Source organism: Equus przewalskii, chromosome 2 (assembly GCF_037783145.1).
Source record: "Equus przewalskii isolate Varuska chromosome 2, EquPr2, whole genome shotgun sequence".
Lineage (NCBI taxonomy): Eukaryota > Metazoa > Chordata > Mammalia > Perissodactyla > Equidae > Equus > Equus przewalskii.
The window spans coordinates 3,060,650-3,078,138 of record NC_091832.1 but is presented as its reverse complement, the minus strand read 5'-3'; the positions used below and the strand labels follow the sequence as shown (position 1 = coordinate 3,078,138).

Sequence of the window (17,489 nt, the reverse complement as noted above, 5' to 3'; positions counted from 1 at the left end):
TGCTTGAGAAAGTTATAAAGGTAAAAGTCATCTCCAGTGACAAGAATTTCAGTTCTTCCTAGGTCAGCCCATTCCATGTTTGGATTGCTCTGACTGGGGCCCCTATTCTGTTGGGATTAAACGTGTTGTTTCTGAACTGAAGTCAGGCAGTATGAGATCACATGTTGTACCACCACTTAACATGTTGCCTGGACAGGTTGCTTAACTTCTCTGAGCCTCAGGTCACTCCTCTGTACACTGGAGGACAATAATACTTCATAGAGGTGTGAGGTTAGTGAGCAGGTCAGTTAGCACTTAGAATAATGCTTAGTACATAATAAACACTTACTGTCATTGTCACTTCTATCATTGTTATTAACATATTTGTCATAATGATTTGCAACTTGACTCCAAGAAATATTTAGGAGACAATGTCACCTGACTCCGTGATTTCTAGCTTGTAGGCTGTGTGCCACACCAAGTGAAACAGAGGACATAGGTCTGGTGGAGGAAAATGCTGGGTTTAGTTTTGAATATGTTGCATTTGAGGCATTTGTGGGATACTAACCTTGAAATACATGAATTTGAAGAAGGAGGCAGTCATTGGCATATGGGTTGTATTTAAAACTGTGAGAAAGGAATGGGATAACTTCAGGATCTACCTTGGGTCTAGATTAGAAACCTGGGGATGCTAACCATTAAAGAAAAGGTGGAGGTCATAAAGGAGACCATCTGAGAGTTAGTAGGGGAACCAGGATAGAGAAGTGCCACCAAAGAGAGAGTGATCAATGTTGTCCCGTGCAGCAGAGATTATAGTGGTATAGTGGTCTGAGAAATGAAAAGGATACATAGCTTGGTAATTAATGGGTCTTTTGTGACCTTTTGGTTTCGGTAGAGGAGTGGAGGCAGAAGCCAGAGAGCAGTGAATTTAGAGATAGTGAAAAAGGAAGAAGAAAAGAGAATGTGGACTACTGTTTTTGAGAAATTTTGGTAAGACAAATGTTGGAAACCAGAGGAGGATACAAGGTAAATGAAACATTTGGGAAGGATGGGATAATGATAGGCTGAGGAGAAGGAGCTATTAGAAAAGAAAAAGGTCGAATATAAGGAGAGTGTAGAAAAGATGCATTCAAGGGCACAAGATGATGAGGCCAGCTTTGAACAGGAGGAGTGCCAAATCATCTCTGAGACATGTGGAAGGACGGATGTGGAATAAATACGTCTTTTTAAAGGAAATCACTCTTAATGACTTCATTTTTCCCAAAGAAATGAAAGGGGGAATTTGTCTGCTGAAAGGGGCCAAGGATTGAATAGGATGTTGTGAGAAGAATGGTGAAAGTTAAGAATAGTAATTGAGGGAAATAGGAGGAGGGGCTGACGAATTTCTTCCCCGACTGAGAGATTTTTCATGTGAACGGTATTTAAAGATATCACTAGTTGTGTAGATAACTGTGAATGTGTTATATGAAAGAGGAATGACTGTTGTTTCATTTAATGCAACATATATTTAGTATCTAATATGTACAAAACACTGTGCTAAGTTCTTCCTGGGAGATTCAGATGAATACTATCATGTTATATGAAATGTCAAAAACACAAATGTTTATAGTAGCCTAAAAATGATAAGTGACACACGAGCTTTATAAATATACCGTGAGGATGTGAAAGAAGTAGAGATTCCATGAAATAAGGGGAGAGCAGGAAGGCTTCATGGGAAAAGCCAAAAAAGGGATGGGGGCGCTGCATATGGATTTTCTGATGAAATAGTAATGAAACTAGTTATGAGTTTTTAATTTATTATAGTAATCATTTATTCTTCTATAGTACAATGACTGGCATTAACCAGAAGAGGGGAAATAAAGAGATACCAAAACATAGTGAATTCTATTCTATCCCAAAGGTGTTCCTATTTTGATTATATTTTTATGCAGGAGTATAGAATTCAGTAATCCTTTCCACAAATATTTAATGAACATGTCTATGCTAGGTGCTGAGGATATAGAGAAGACTAAGATACAGTTTCTGTCCTCAAGGAGTGCATGCTCTGGTAGAAGAGACAAAAGTGAAAAGAAATATCTTCAATTTTATGCAATGAGTCCTATAAAAGTGGAATATATGCATAGAGAAATTTGGGGTTACAGTGAAAGGAAGCATGAGTAAATGATTGCATTGTTATTACAGCAGATTTTTTCCTTTTTCTTTTCTTTAGTTGGAGAACATCAATTGACAGGCCATAAAGTGGCAGTTAAAATCTTAAATAGACAGAAGATTCGCAGTTTAGATGTCGTTGGAAAAATAAAACGAGAAATTCAAAATCTAAAACTCTTTCGTCACCCTCATATTATCAAACTGTAAGTATTTTTGTACCTGATAATAAAAAAGAGAAACTGTCTTATACATTTACAAATAATTGTTTATCTTTTATAAAACATTTTACAAAAATATGTAATTTTTAATATTTATTTTCAGCAAGTGTTAATTCATTTAACCTCCATCAATCCTTTTTTGCATGCTTTTGGTTTAGGATTAAAAGTCATTGTTTTAAAATTGGTACTATTTTCAAGTGATGAATGAAGCCTTGGAAGTTGACTCTTAACTGCTACTATTCACTTTGAAGGTCATTTAGGACTTTGATATTCCTAGATTCATTTTGTAGTTTTTTTCTCATCACTTTTTATTAACATATCAAGGTATTTTCTTTTTGGAAAAGGTAGACAGTAACTGTTGAAGATTATACACCACAGTTTATTACTTACAAAACTTCAATTATTACTGTAATTACTGATATTAAAGCCCTTAGTAAGGCAAGTGAGTTTTTGAGGGGATAAGACAAGTTACAAACTTACAAGATACGTAAATGTTGAGATTAATAAATAAGCTAGTTAATTAAATTGAAAGATAAATAGTTTAAAATCAATGGACTCAGAAAATTTAGATAAGTATACAACAGTATTTAAATCATTTGAAGTTGCAGTTTAATATTTATTGAGAAAATATAATATACTGAACACTGAAGATTCTTTTTATTTTATTGTCTTAAAGCTTATATAGAGTTCTATAAAATAAATATTAATCTTACTTATTGAGTACCTGATAATGGCTTGGAACTGTATTGAGCATTTTACATATATAATTTCACTTCATCCTCATGATAAGCCTATCAGCTGAGTAGTATTATCCTCATTTTATAGATAAGGAAATTGCATATCTAAAGAGTATCAGCAACTTGTCCAAGGTCAAATAGCTAATACGTTGCAGAGCTGGTAGTTCAGTTCGGATCTCACTCCAAATGCCATCCTGTTAACCTCTACTCCAGTACTCTAGTTTTTCTCAAAACTGATAGTTATATAAATTGCTTTCAAAGGAAAAATAAATTTGTTGATCCCTGGTTTTGACTTGTTTTTAATATACCGTTACTTAAGTTTATAGAAACAAAGAACTAGATGTAAACTCCATGTTTATAGCTTTGATACAATTATGAAACCAAAATAAATTCACAATTTAAATACAAATAAGACAGTGAAGCCAAGGAAATTCAAAATAGTATCTATAATATAATGTGACAAATAATGTTGCTTTACAAAAACCAAATTATTGTTAGTTAAAGAGTAGAACTAGTAAAACGCGGTCCAATACTATATTTATATTTTGATTCAAATAATATTGTTGCAGAGAAAGCTGTTCGTATAACTATACTGTAAAAACAAAACAGTATTAGTATCTTTGAGGCTTTGTTTGTTAGTTCATTATAATCAGACATTATATTTAGTTAAACTTTATAAGTGAGCAATCTTTGGCTGTCTTTGTTAATGGGGAACAACTTGATAACCCAGTAGAGGTACGTTGTTTACCTCATGGCAAGGCCAGCATAGCAGAATAATAGACTCCTAGGATGTCCTAATGTCCGGAACCTGTGAGTATGTTACATTACATGGGAAAGGAGAGTTAAGGTTATAGATATATTTGAAGTTGCTGATCTGCTGATCTTAATTCTCCTGAATTGTCTGGGTGGGCCCACTATAATCACAGTGGTCCTCAAAAGTGGAAGATGGAGTTAGAAGAGTCAGAGAAAGAGATTTGAGGATGGAAACAAGGTCAGAGTGATAAGATGTGAGAGGGACTCAACTGGCTGTTGCTGGCTTTGAAGATGGAGGAAGGGAACCATGAGCCCAGGAAGGCAGGTGGTCTCTAAAAGCTAGAAAATACAAAGAAATGGGTTTTCTCCCAGAGTCTCCAGAAGACAAAGCCTAATGAGACATGTGTCAGACTTCTAACCTATGAAACTAAAAATAATACATTTGTGTTATTTTAGGACACTAGGTTTGAAGTATGGCAGCAATAGGAAACATACAGTAGGATCTTGAAATCCTTCCATGAGTGGCTGATCCAATTATTTCTGGGATTTGGAGCATGCATTTAGTCTTTACTATCACTAGCTACATTTATTTCTAGTGAGCTATTGCAAATTTTTATATTCAATGATGGGGCCCATTCTGTGCATCTTAGCCACAGCATAAATATACCACTGACTGACTGTTCAGAAAAGGCTTTTTTTGGGTTTGACATCCCGTTGGGTGACCTGTGATGACTGAGTTCTCACACCAGTACCATGAAAACTTTATGTTACAGTAAGCTTCATTGTCATTTGATCTTCACTTAAAGTTCGCTAGATCATAAACATAAACAAGAAATGGGGTCTCTGAAATTGCATGGCAGTACTTGATGATAAGGCTGTCATCTAGGACCTATATTCTAGATGATCCAGACTATGTATATACAAGTTTTTTAGGATCATCATAAGAATTAAAATACCACCCATGAGCTTGGTGATTCACCTCCCCTGTTCTTTGTCTCCTTAACCTTAATATGGGGCTGCCTCATGGTGTTATTTGAGGATTAAATGTGTTTGCACTGCTATAATGCCTAGTATTTGATGAACGTTGGCCCAAAGCAGCAATTGGCAACCTACAAGCTGATTCCACTCCTCTTTTATGATTCCAGATGGTTTTCAGTTAATTGAAACAGTTCATACCTATCTTCGACTCCATGATAGTAGTGACTTTATTCTGAGTGATTTCTAAGCAAAATCTCTTTGCTCTTTCTTACTGAATGGCCATTTCCTATAGGAGGGGAAAGCTGGGAAGCCAAACCAAAAGTATCACATGCTAAGGAGAGAGTGGAGAAGGGAGAGATCTCTCTGTATTTGCCTTGTTCCTCAGAATGGCAACCCTGAAAGACCCCAAGGAAATTTTGCTCATTTGGGGTGTGAGTCCTAGTTCCTGTTCTGTTCCTGCAAAGATGAATCAGATTTTGTCAGCAAGCAATTGCAATTGTCGTGAGGATTTAAAAATTAATTTTTGATGTCTTATATACCAGTGTTTTCTTGCCTCCATTTATATAATTATTTATAATTGTTTAATTTTAGTTTGACTTATTATCTCATTCTGGTTTAGAATTATTTCATTATTTGCTATTCTGTTTTTGAAAGAGTTATAGAATATTCTCAGAATTGGTCAGAAAGTAGTGGGCAGAGGTGAATTTAATGTTTAAGGCTTCTGTCTTCCAGCCTTAAGCTTAATCCATTCAGCCACACTGCCTCTTTAATTGTGGATCTTAATTTTTTAAAAAAAGCACTCCTGTGTTCTTGCTGCGGAACAAGCTTGTTGACTTAGCCTCTGATAGTGTTAGTGATTTAAAGAGGGAGAGAGACCTGATCCTTTTAGTGGTTTTGTTTGTTTTATGCAGTCTTGGATTAGCTGCCAAGAATACTTTCCTTGTTACAGAAGGGGCCTCTAGAATTAGTAAGTAAGTTTGAAAACTAAATACCAAGAATGAAGGCTGTTTATTGCCTGATTTCTCTATTGACTCAACTTGAAAAAAACCCACTGGGAGAAAATTAAAAGAAGTAAACTTTAGGATTGAAAGGAAACTCCAAACTTTCCCAGGAACTAGAAGTTGTTGAATTGATTTCTGTCCTTGTTTTTCTTTCCCCCATTGTTCTTAGCTAAGGAAACTTCATTTTAACTGGTTAAAAGATCAGTACTTTCTGATTCGGTAGAGATGGTTTTGCCTGTCTACGTTTTTTAGACTTTATCTTACTCAACCTATGGACAGCTTTTTAACATTGCTCACCACCACCACCCTGAAATGTTGTAGTCTCTAGTTGTCTCTGACTCCAGTCTTCTGGTTTTCTTTTTCCATTCTTGCTGCTGCTTAAGATTTTCTTTTATGGGCCCCTCCATCTGCCTGGCCATTAAAAATTGATGCGTTTCAGCGTTCTGAGCTCGTGGAATCTTCTTAGCAGACCCTCTTTAGGTGACCTCATTTATTACCATGGTGTCATTTGTCATCTCTGTGCTAAAAATTTCCAAATCTATATTTCTGGGCCAGATATTTCTCCTGAATTCTGAACACATTTGCTGAACTATTTATTGGATGTTTCCATTCTGAAGTCACAGAGTCATCTGCAACTTGGTTGAACTTTTCTTTCTCTCCCAAATTTACTCCTCTCTCTGTTCTTTTTTTTTTCCTTTGGTGAGTGAAAATACCATTCATACAATTTCCTAAGCCTAAAACTTGGGCATCATCTTTAACTTTTCCCTCGTCCCTTACATATAATTAATCATTAAGTGCTGCAACTCTTTTTCCTCAGTGTCACATGAATCTGTCCATTTCTCTCTGCTCTTATTGTCAGGTCACCGTCTTCTCCTGCTTGCTCTACTTCAACTGTTGCCTGTACTTGGAAAACTTTATCTGCATCTCCCTTCCCTTAGGCTTCCAATTCCAACTTGTCATTTAGATCTCAGCTTTTAAATACAGTTATCTCTAGAAAACCTACTTTATCCCTTAACACTGGATTAGGTTTCATCGTCTGTGTTGCCACAGCACCCAGCATTTAGCTTTTCCAGAGCCCTTGACATTATGTTATAATTGCTCATTTTCTTGTTAGTATGTCCCACAAGGCTGAGTTCTTTAGGCGCAGGAACTTTTTTTTTCTTTTATTTATTCAACAAATTTTTATTGAGTACCCACTATCTGATGGGTACTGTTCTAGGCATTGGGGATACAATGATGAAATAGCACAGACAAGATCTCTGCTATTTGTGGAGTTTGTGTTCTAGCAGTATCCAGCAGCTCTAGATAGTCAGTAGAAAAATAAATTAGCAAGATTATTTTAGTCTGTGATAAGTGCTATGAGGTGAATGGAACGTGGTGCTGTCAAAGTGTGTGTCTAGGAAGGAGGAAGTGCTAACTTAGATTAGTTTGTGGGAAAGCCTCACTAAGGAGGTAAGGTTTGAGCTAAGAACTAAAGGATGATGAAGATCTAGCCATTTGAAGATCTGGGGACAGAGTGTTCTCAAAACAAGGGGAACCACAGCCTTGAAGGAGTGAAACAAAATTCCAGTGTTGTAGGAAAGAGAGAGCTATAATGTCGAGAATAGTGTGCGGGGGAGAGGAAGAGAGGCAGCAGGTGGTTCATGAGGTCAGAGAGTAGATATGGGTCTTGACATAGTAGGGTCTTGAGGGCCTTGGTAAGAGGTTGGATTTTGTTCTAAATGGGAAGCTTTTGGAGAGTTAGAGGAGTGCTGTGGTCTGACCGTAGTGTAGAGTGAGCATGGAGGCAGAGGGACCAATTAGGGACTATCGCTGTAGTCCAGCGGAGAGATTATGGTGACTTTACCCAAAGTGCTAGTCTAGATTTGTGCTGTCCAATACAGTAGCCACTAGCCACATGTGGCATAAATTTAAATTAATTAAAATTAAAACTAGTTTTCTGGTCACACTAGCCACATTTCAAGTGCTTATAGCCACATGTGGCTAGTGGTTATCATATTGGACAGAGAAGATGAAAAACATTTCTGTCATTGCAGAAAGTTCTATTCAACAGCACTAGTCTAGATGGAGAGAAATCGATGGATTCAATATATGTTTTGGAAGTAGATCTAATGTATTACTGAGGAAAAGAAAGGGAGTGAGGAATCATTTTGTTTTTTGCTTGAGCAACTGGGATTTTGGGTTTTGGGTTGGGTGATGATGATGATGATACTATTTTCTGGGATAGGAAGAATGGAGGAGAGCCATACTGGGGTATGGGTGAACGTTAAGGATGCTATTTTGGCCATGTTAGGTTGAGAATCCCATTAAGCATCTAAATGGAGATGTCAAATATTACCTTTATTTCTCTAGCACCTAGCACAATAGTGGGTGTTCAACAGTTGCTTGTAGCATGTATAAAGAGGTAGGTCCTGATGGTTCTAGGAGGACAAGCAAGAGCAAGAGAATGAAAGTCTAAAGAACATGGTGTGTTGGGAGTACAGAGTCTGATTTGGCTGATGCACAGGGTGTGTGTAGGGAAATAAGACCAGCAATTAGCTTGTTGACATTCATTCAATGAATGACACCATTTAGGCCCTATGGATATATATCAGCAAACAAAAAGATGACAGCAACAAAATCTGCTAATATGGAGCTTATACTTGTGTGGTGTGTGTATGTGTGTGTGTGTGTGTGTCTAGTGGGGGACATTGAGGAGATAGACAATAAACCCTATATTAGTAAAGTATATTTTATGTTAGAAAGTAAAGAGGTGAGGGAACATGCCATGCAGATAGCTGGAGGAGGAAAATAGCAGTTGGAGGAGACAGCAAATACAAAGGCTCTGAGGTAGAAATTCCTACAGGCTAGAGATCAAGGGAGCAAAGTGATCTTGGAGTAAGAGACGAGGTCAGAGACATAAAGGGGATCCAGATTGTGTAGGGTGGTAGAGGCCATTGTAAGGACTTTGGCTTTTGCTCTGGGTAAGATAGGAAGCTGTTGGAAAGTTTTGATCAGAGGTATGATATGACCTGACATATGACCTGAAGCAGAGAAACCAGTTCAGAGTCAATGGCAGTAATCTGAGTGAAAGAGATGGTGGCTTGGAATAGAGCATAATGTGGAGAGTATTGAGAAGTAAGCATATTCTGTATATACTTGCAAGGTAAAGACACCAGCATTTGCTGACGGATTTAGATGTAGATTGTGAGAGGATAACTCAGGGATAACTCTGAGGTATCTGGCTTGGGCAAATAAATAAAAGGATGGAGTTGCCATTAACTGAAGTAGACAGAATTGTAGGAGAGGTTTGAGGTGGGGAGTGGTATCAACAATTTGGTTTTGGTTTTATGAAGCTAAAATGCTTATTAGACATCCAAGGAGAGGTGTAAATAGGCTATTGAATATGTGAGTCTGGAAATAGGGGGAGAGGTGTAAACTAGAGATAAATTTGGAAGTCATCAGCATATAGATGGTATTTAAGATATTTAAAGCCCTAAGACTGGATAAGATCACCAAGGATGTGAGTACAGGTAAACACGAAGTCTAAGGATTGATCTTGAGGGCCCTATGATGTTAAGGTGTCTGGAGATGAGGGGAAACAGCAAAGGAGAATGAAAATGAACAGTTAATGAGGTTGGAGGAAACCCAGGAGAATTGGCTATCTTCAAGCTAAGTGAAGAGCATATTTGAAGAAAGAGAAATTATTAACTGTTCCTTACACTGCTGAATATTGAGTAAGATAAGACTGAGAATTGACTACTAGATTTGGTGAGGTGGAGGTTTCTGGTATCTTTGAAAAGAACCAATTTGTTGGAATGCTGAGGGCAAAAACCTGTTGTGAGGGGTTATATGGAATGAAGGGAGGGGAATGTGGGATGAAGAAGGGGAGGTAGTAGTAATAGATAGTTCAGGAATTTTATTAAAAGGAGAGGAAAGAAATAGGAGTGATAACTAGAGGGGAATGTGGGGTCTAAATAGGATTTTTTTTTTTTATGATGAAGATACAGAATATTTACATGCCAAAGAGAATGGTTCAAGAGGGAGAGATTGATACGAGAGAAAGAAGAGTGAATTGTAGAAACCAAGTCCTTTGTGTGTTGGGGAGAGGAATCCAGCGCGTAATGTTAGGAATTGGTCTTAGATAGTGTGTGACCATGGGGTGAGTGGCTGTGTGTGGTTGAGGAACAGATAATTAGAAATGAGCAGATCAAGGAACTTAGAGGCCACGTGTTAGACAAGGATATTATTTACATCCAAAATGATGACCACAGTAGGAGTGGGAAAAAAGACATTAAGTCAGAATGAGAGAGAGTTGGCAAGGAAATTGGTTAATGTCTATAACAAGAAAAAGTATTGGGTAGTATAATCTGATGGCCTCCACTTCAGAGACAGTGGGGTTTTTGAGGAAGGAAGTTTGAGTCAAGATTTCCTTTAGACCATAGTTCATTACTACACTATGCAAATTGGCCAGCGTTTCAAATTTCGTTGTGAATTAATAAATCTAGGCTCTGATCAAGAGTGGCTGCTAATATCCAAAAAGGAGAGACAAATATGATAAGCCTTCGGCTGGAGGTACACAGTACCATCTGTTCTTTCAAAAGAAAACAAAAATCAAACTGAAATCTGATCAAGTCTAGATCTAAGAGGGGGCTAGAGACTGTGCATTATGCCTCTATAAAGAATGGATCAGCAAAATGAGACTATGGAATCCTCTCTATAGGGCAAACCAAGTGGTTTCTTCACCAAAAGAATGCAAGGAAAAAAACAAATGGAGGAACAACCTATAAATTTAAAGAAACACAAGAGACATATCAACCAATTGTATTTAGATCCTGATTCAATAAAAATATAAAAACAAAAACCAAAAAAGTATTATAAACGAATCAGGAAACCTTCTGATTGGATATTTGATGAGATTCATGATTTCTTAAATTTATGCATGATAGCAATATTGCATGAGTATATACAGATACGTTCTTTAAAGTTATTATCCTTTCAAGATACATACAGATCTAGTTACAGAGAAAGTGAAAGCCAAATTCAGTGTGAGTTGGTGACTGAAAATACATACTTTTATAAAGTTAATTGCCAAGACATATTAATTATCTTATGTGCTAACATGTTATGGAAAATATTGATTTATTCTGTATGTCTGCACATAAATTTAAAAAACATGATTAACTTAATAAAAATGGGCAAAAGACACAAGTAAGCATTTCATAAGACAGTGTACAGTGTGTTCGAAGTGTTGGAGAATATATAAAGCCATAAGCTTTCTAAAGATTTTAGCATTGCCAAAATCTCTTTGGAAAATAGTTAGCATTTTCTCCTAAGTTAGACGTTCACATAAACTATGACTCAGCAATTTCACTCATAGGTATATATCAAAGAGAAAATCTTACCATGCACAAGAATGTTCATAGCAGTACTGTTTATATAAGCAAAATTTGAAAGTAGAAAGGGTAGAAAAAATGCCATTTAGTGGTAGATTGAATGAATAAATAGTCTCTCTATTAACAGGAGAGTAGATGAATAAAAACAATGGAATATTATACAGTGATCAAGTCAAATAACTGTAGCAAACACAACAATGTGGATGAATCTCAATAAAGCAAGTCCCAAAATGTTACATATAGCGTTATACCCTTTCTTCTAAAGCTAAGAACAATTAAAATAAGAATACACATATGAATATGAATTTTTCATATCTATATGGAGAGAGGGGGCTACACATACATATGTGTACAGTAGTCCCCCTTATCCACAGTTTCGCTTTCTGCAGTTTCAGTTACCAGCAGTCAACTACGGTCCAAAAATAATGCTGTGTCACAATGCCTGCGTCGTTCGCCTCACTTCATCTCATCATCTAGGCATTGTATCATCTCACATCATCACAAGATGAAGAAGAGTCAGTACAGTACGATAAGATATTTTGAGAGAGACCACGTTCACATAACCTTTATTACAATATATGTTTTTCTATTTTATTATTAGTTGTATAACTATTGCATAATCTCTTACTGTGCCTAATTTGTAAATTAAACTTTATCATAGGATGTATATATAGGAAAAACATAGTGCATATAGAATTCAGTGCTGTTGGTGGTTTGGGGCATCTGCTGGGAGTCTTGGAACATAGCCCCCGTGGATAAAGGGAGACTGCTGTATGTATATAAATAAAGCTGTATAGAGAGCAAGCGAGAGAAGAGTGAACAGGGGATTCAGGGTGATGGCTCCCTTGGGTGAGGAGAGGCAATGGGATGTGGCGGGCTGCTGCACTCTATGCTTGGATGGAGGTATTGTCAAAGTCCTGGGCTTTTTTAGGTGATGGGTTTGTAGGTTCTTATTATATTATTAAAAGTAGTAATTAACTAAACAAGAGCAGGCCATTCATAGACCAATAAAGACAAATGCCGTGAACCAAGGATGATGATTACTACTTTTCTTTATATTACAACTGAATTTTAATTAAAGAAAAATACTATTCTGTATACATAGTTATATAATATTTTAAGACTCTATAGATATAACCATCAGAAAGGTATGCTCATGACGGTTGATTTTTGCCAAACTTTAGAAAGATTTTTTCCCATGAGTTTTATATGCTATTTAAAGGAATATTGCCTAAAAATGCATGTAACTTGACCAACTGAATAATGCTTTGGGTTTTTCTGGATACTTGAAATTTTTTTTTGCTTAATTAGAAATACTGTTTCTGAAAAGTTTCTAAAGTATGTTAGTTTACTTTTCTATTATATTAAGAAAATAGTGACATGTATGAGTGATTCCTGATTGAATTTCATAGAATGCTTCAATGTGATTATCATTTTAGAGGGCTCAAAAGATTTGGCTTACTTTGGCCAGGCTTAGAAGATAATCCTGGAATTTGCCTTTTTCACGTGAAACTGTTTTCTTAGGACTTATTTCTTCTAAAAATGATGTTTCTCTTTGTCCCCACCTCATTCTGGTTAATTGAAATTTTATTGGTTGAAGTAATTTTCAGTCTCAGATTATTTGAGTTTTGGCTCCAAGCTGCTCACATTATTTAAAAGTGCTAATTCCTATTTACTTAAATACCTATTTCGTTATAGATACTTTGCTAGGTGTGTACTTATTAATCAAATGATCATAAGAATAAGTATATAGTTACCAACTGAGGTATGTGCTCTGAAGCTCAGGGAAATGCTTCCGTGAGAGCAAAAAGAACCTAACCTGGGTTAGGAAGTGAGCTTTAAGCTGAGATCTACAGGATGAGTGCTAACCAGTTGAAGGGTGGAGTACAGGTCATGGTATAGGATTCAGGTTAGCAGAAACAGCTTGTACAAAGGAGCTGTGCCAGGAGGAAGTGCAGCATGACTAATAAAGAAAAGAAACCCTGTATTGTAGTGGTGGAATCGAAGATGAGACAAACAACAGAGATAGCAGGGGCCTGATTTCTTTAGGACCTAAAAGCAATGGGAAATCCCTGAAGATTTTTAATTATGACGCTGCTGGAGAACAGATTTGTGTTCTGAAAAGAATACTTGTTTAACATCTGGATTCCTGGGTAGACTGTAGGCTCCACGAGTAGAAGGAGGAGCTATTGATTTCACCAAATGCAATACAAGTAGCTACTCAATGTTGTGTCACCGTTTCCTAGCTCAGTGCCTGGCGCACAGTAAGTGCTCAGTAATGTTAGCTGTGGTTTTCATTGCTCTAGATTGGCCTTTGGTGTGGACAGTGGATGCTGTGGAGTTAGGGGTCTCATGAAATAGTTCAGTCCAACAGTGTCTGTTGAAGACCTGTGATATACTTGGAGGAATCAGCAGCTAAGTTTATTAGAATTTTATCACTTCTTTTCTCTTATGCCCCACAGATGTACAGTTAGAAGAAAAGTGATTGAGAATTCTGTTAATCAATCAGATCAGCCTTCAGGGAGGGACACAGTGGGCGCTCTTGCTCTCTACTAGTCATGTTATTAAATTGGAGTTCGGGGCCATTAGGATTGCTTTTATAGAACCATTTCTTCTAGAGTTCTCAGGTAAAATTCCCTTTCCACAGTTCATTTGAACTTATTCCTCAGTTATATTAGTTTATTTTATATAAACTGGAGTACCTAGTCATTTTTCATCCCAAAGACTAAAGATTGCTGCTAGAAATATTTCTTCTGAAAATTTCTAATAGTTTTCAATACTATGGCTTTAATATTTTACTTTTTTCAAGTGTATAATTTATACATGATGTGTCCTTAAAATGTATAATACGTTGTTATATCACCAACTTCCTGGCCATTTTTTTCACTCCTCCTTAGTGGGGGATAGTAAGCAGAATTACCATCCAGCATATACTTGCTTTTGTGCACATTAACAAAAATGCCCCATCTGGGTGGACTAATCACCAAAAGGTTCCTCTGCTTCTGATACATCCTGTATCCAGGTATACTGCCCAAAGGGTGGCATCTGGGCCCCTTTCAGCTCCTGCTTGTGCCTTCTACTGGGTGCCGTTAAGCCATGCAAAAACGACACCGCTCTACTAGCGGCCATAAATAGTAAGTCAGTATAAATTAGATATTGCTCATGATCAATCAGATTACAGATAATCCTTTATAAACAAAGCAAGCCTATTTTAAAACATAGAACAACTGTTCATTTATGTAAGTGTTAAATGCACTTACATAAATATTAAAACATTAATATTGTATTTAACTTGTTTTCAAGATGTCGGTAAAATTGTGTGTATAGAGGGGAAGTTGTACTTTTTTTAGGAAAAATTTTATTTTGCCAAATAAAGCTAAGGTTCTTTCCTTCTATATTTTTTTTAGTTATTTTATTGAGGTCATAATGGTTTGTAACAGTGTAATTTCAGATGTACATTGTTGTTTATCAGTTTCTGTTTAGACTGCATCATCTTCACCACCAGTAGTCTAATTTTTATTCATGACCATATGTATGTGCCCCTTTACCCCGTTTGCCCACCCTGCAACTCCCTTTCTCTTTGGTAACTACTAATCTGTTCTTTTTATCCACGTGTTTATCTTCCACATAGGAATGAAATCATGCAGTGTTTGTCTCTCTGTGTCTGACTTATTTTGCTTAACATCGTACCCTCAAGGTCCATCCATGTTGTTGCAAATGGGACGATTTTGTCTTTTTTTATGGTGGCGTAGTATTCTATTGTATATATATACACCACATCTTCTTTATCCATTCACCCCTTGATCGCCACTTGGGTTGCTTCCATGTCTTGGCTACTGTGAATAATGCTGCAGTGACCATAGGGGTGCATAACTCTCTTTGAATTGTTGATTTCAAGTTCTTTGGATAAATACCCAGTACTAGGATGGCTGGATCCTATGGTATTTCTATTTTTAATTTTTTGAGAAATCTCCATACAGTTTTCCATAGTAGCTGCAACAGTTTGCATTCCCACCAGCAGTGTATGAGGGTTCCCTTTTTTCCACATTGTCTCCAACATTTATTATTTTTTGTCTTGGTACTTATAACCATTCTCACTGATGCAAGGTGATGTCTCATTGTAGTTTTGATTTGCATATCCCTAATAATTAGTGATGTTGAACATCTTTTCATGTGTCTGTTGGCCATTTGTAAATCTTCTTTGGAAAAATGTATATTCATATCCTCTGCCGATATTTTGATCAGGTTGTTTGCTTTTTTGTTGTTGAGTTGTATGAGTTCTTTATGTATTATGGAGATTAACCCCTTGTCAGATATATGATTTGCAAATAGTTTCTCCGAGTTGGTGGGTTGTCTTTTCATTTTGTTCATGGTTTCCTTTGCCTTGCAGAAGCTTTTTAGTCTGATATAGTCCCATTTCTTAATTTTTTCTTTTGTTTCCCTTGCCTGTGTAGACATGGTATTTGAAAAAATGCTGCTAAGACTGATGTCAAAGAGTATACTCCCTATATTTTCTTCTAGGAGTTTTTTTTTTTCCCCAGATATTGGTACCTGAGCTAACATCTGTTGCCAATCTTTCTTTTTGTTTTTTTTTCTTGTTCTCCCCAAAGCCAGCAGTACATAGTTGTATATTCTAGTTATAGATCTTTCTGGCACTGCTGTGTGGGATGCCATTGCAGCATGGCCTGACGAGTGGTGCTACGTCTGCACCCAGGATCTGAACCAGCGACACCCGAGGCCGCTGAAGCAGAGTGCCTGAACTTAACCACTTAGCCACGGGGCTGACCCCTCTTCTAGGAGTTTTATGGTTTCAAGTCTTACATTCAATTCTGTAATCCATGTTGAGTTCATTTTTGTGTACGGTGCAAGATAATGGTCTACTTTCAGTCTTTTGCATGTGGCTCTCCGGTTTTCCCAAGACCATTTATTGAAGAGACTTTCCTTTCTCCACTGTATGTTCTTAGCTCCTTTGTTGAAGATTAGCTGTCCGTAGATTTGTGGTTTTATTTCTGGGCTCTCAATTCTGTTCCATTGATCTGTGTGTCTGTTTTTGTGCCAGTACCATGCTGTTTTGATTACTATAGCTTTGTAATATATTTTGAAGTCAGGGATTGTGATGCCTACAGCTTTTGTTCTTTTTTCTCAGGATTGCTTTGCTTATTCGAGGTCTTTTGTTCCATATAAATTTTAGGATTCTATGTTCTGTTTCTGGGAAGAATGTCATTGGGATTCTGATTGGGATTGCATGGAATCTATAGATTGCTTTCAGTAATATTGATATTTTAATTATGTTTATTCTTCCAATCCAGGGGCATGAAATATCTTTCTATTTCCTCATGTCTTTCTATTTTCAGTAATGTCTTACAGTTTTCAATGTATAGGTCTTTCACAACTCCTTGGTTAAATTTATTCCTAGATGTTTTATTCTTTTTGTTGTGGTTGTAAATGGGTTGTATTTCTCTTTCTGCTAGTTCATTATTAGTGTATAGAAATGCAACTGATTTTTATAAGTTGACTTTGTACCCTGCCACTTTGCTGTAGTTGCTGCTTATTTCTAATAGTTTTCTGATGGATTCTTTAGGGTTTTATATATATGGAATTGTGTCATATGCAAAGAGCAAGAATTTCATTTCTTTCTTTCCAGTTTGGATTCCTTTTGTTTATTTTTCTTACCTATTTGCTCTGGCCAAAACCTCCGGTACTATATTGAATAGGAGTGGCAGGAGTGGGCACCCTTGTTTGTTCCTCTTCTCAAAGTGAAGGCTTTCAGTTTTTCCCTGTTGAGTATGATGTCAGCTGTTGGTTTGTCATATGTGGCCTTTATTATGTTGAGGTACTTTCCTTCTATACCTATTTTATTAAGAGTTTTTATCATAAATGAATGTTGGATCTTGCCAAATGCTTCCTCTGCATCTATTGGGATGATCATGTGATTCTTTTTATTCCTCATTTTGTTAATGTGGTGTATCTCATTGATTGATTTGCGGATGTTGAATCATCCCTGAGTCCCTGGTGTAAATCTCATTTGATCATGGTGTATGATCCTTTTAACGTATTGCCGTATTCAGTATGCCAGTATTTTGTTGAGGATTTTTGCATCTATGTTCATCAGCATTACGGGCCTGTAATTCTCCTTCTTTATGCTGTCCTTTCCTGGTTTTGGTATCAGGGTAGTGTTGGCCTCATAGCATGAGTTAGGAAGCGTTCTGTCTTCTTTAATTTTTTGGAGAAGTTTGAGAAGGATAGGTATTAAATCTTTGAATGTTTGGTGTAATTCTCCGGAGAAGCTATCTCGTCCTA

At 36.7% G+C, this 17,489-nt stretch overlaps 1 protein-coding gene across 3 annotated transcripts in view; it reads left to right on the top strand.

The window, feature by feature from the left end:
• PRKAA2 (protein kinase AMP-activated catalytic subunit alpha 2) overlaps positions 1 to 17,489 on the top strand; it is a 70,730-nt gene that overhangs the window by 26,740 nt on the left and 26,501 nt on the right. For all 3 annotated transcript variants that reach the window (XR_011537331.1, XM_070609477.1, XM_070609478.1), the window contains exon 2: positions 2,189 to 2,330. Coding sequence is in view for 1 of the 3 variants with exons in the window: in XM_070609477.1 (XP_070465578.1) it covers positions 2,189 to 2,330 (142 nt within the window). In the remaining 2 variants the exon portion in view is untranslated. The remainder of the gene's footprint in view (positions 1 to 2,188; positions 2,331 to 17,489) is intronic.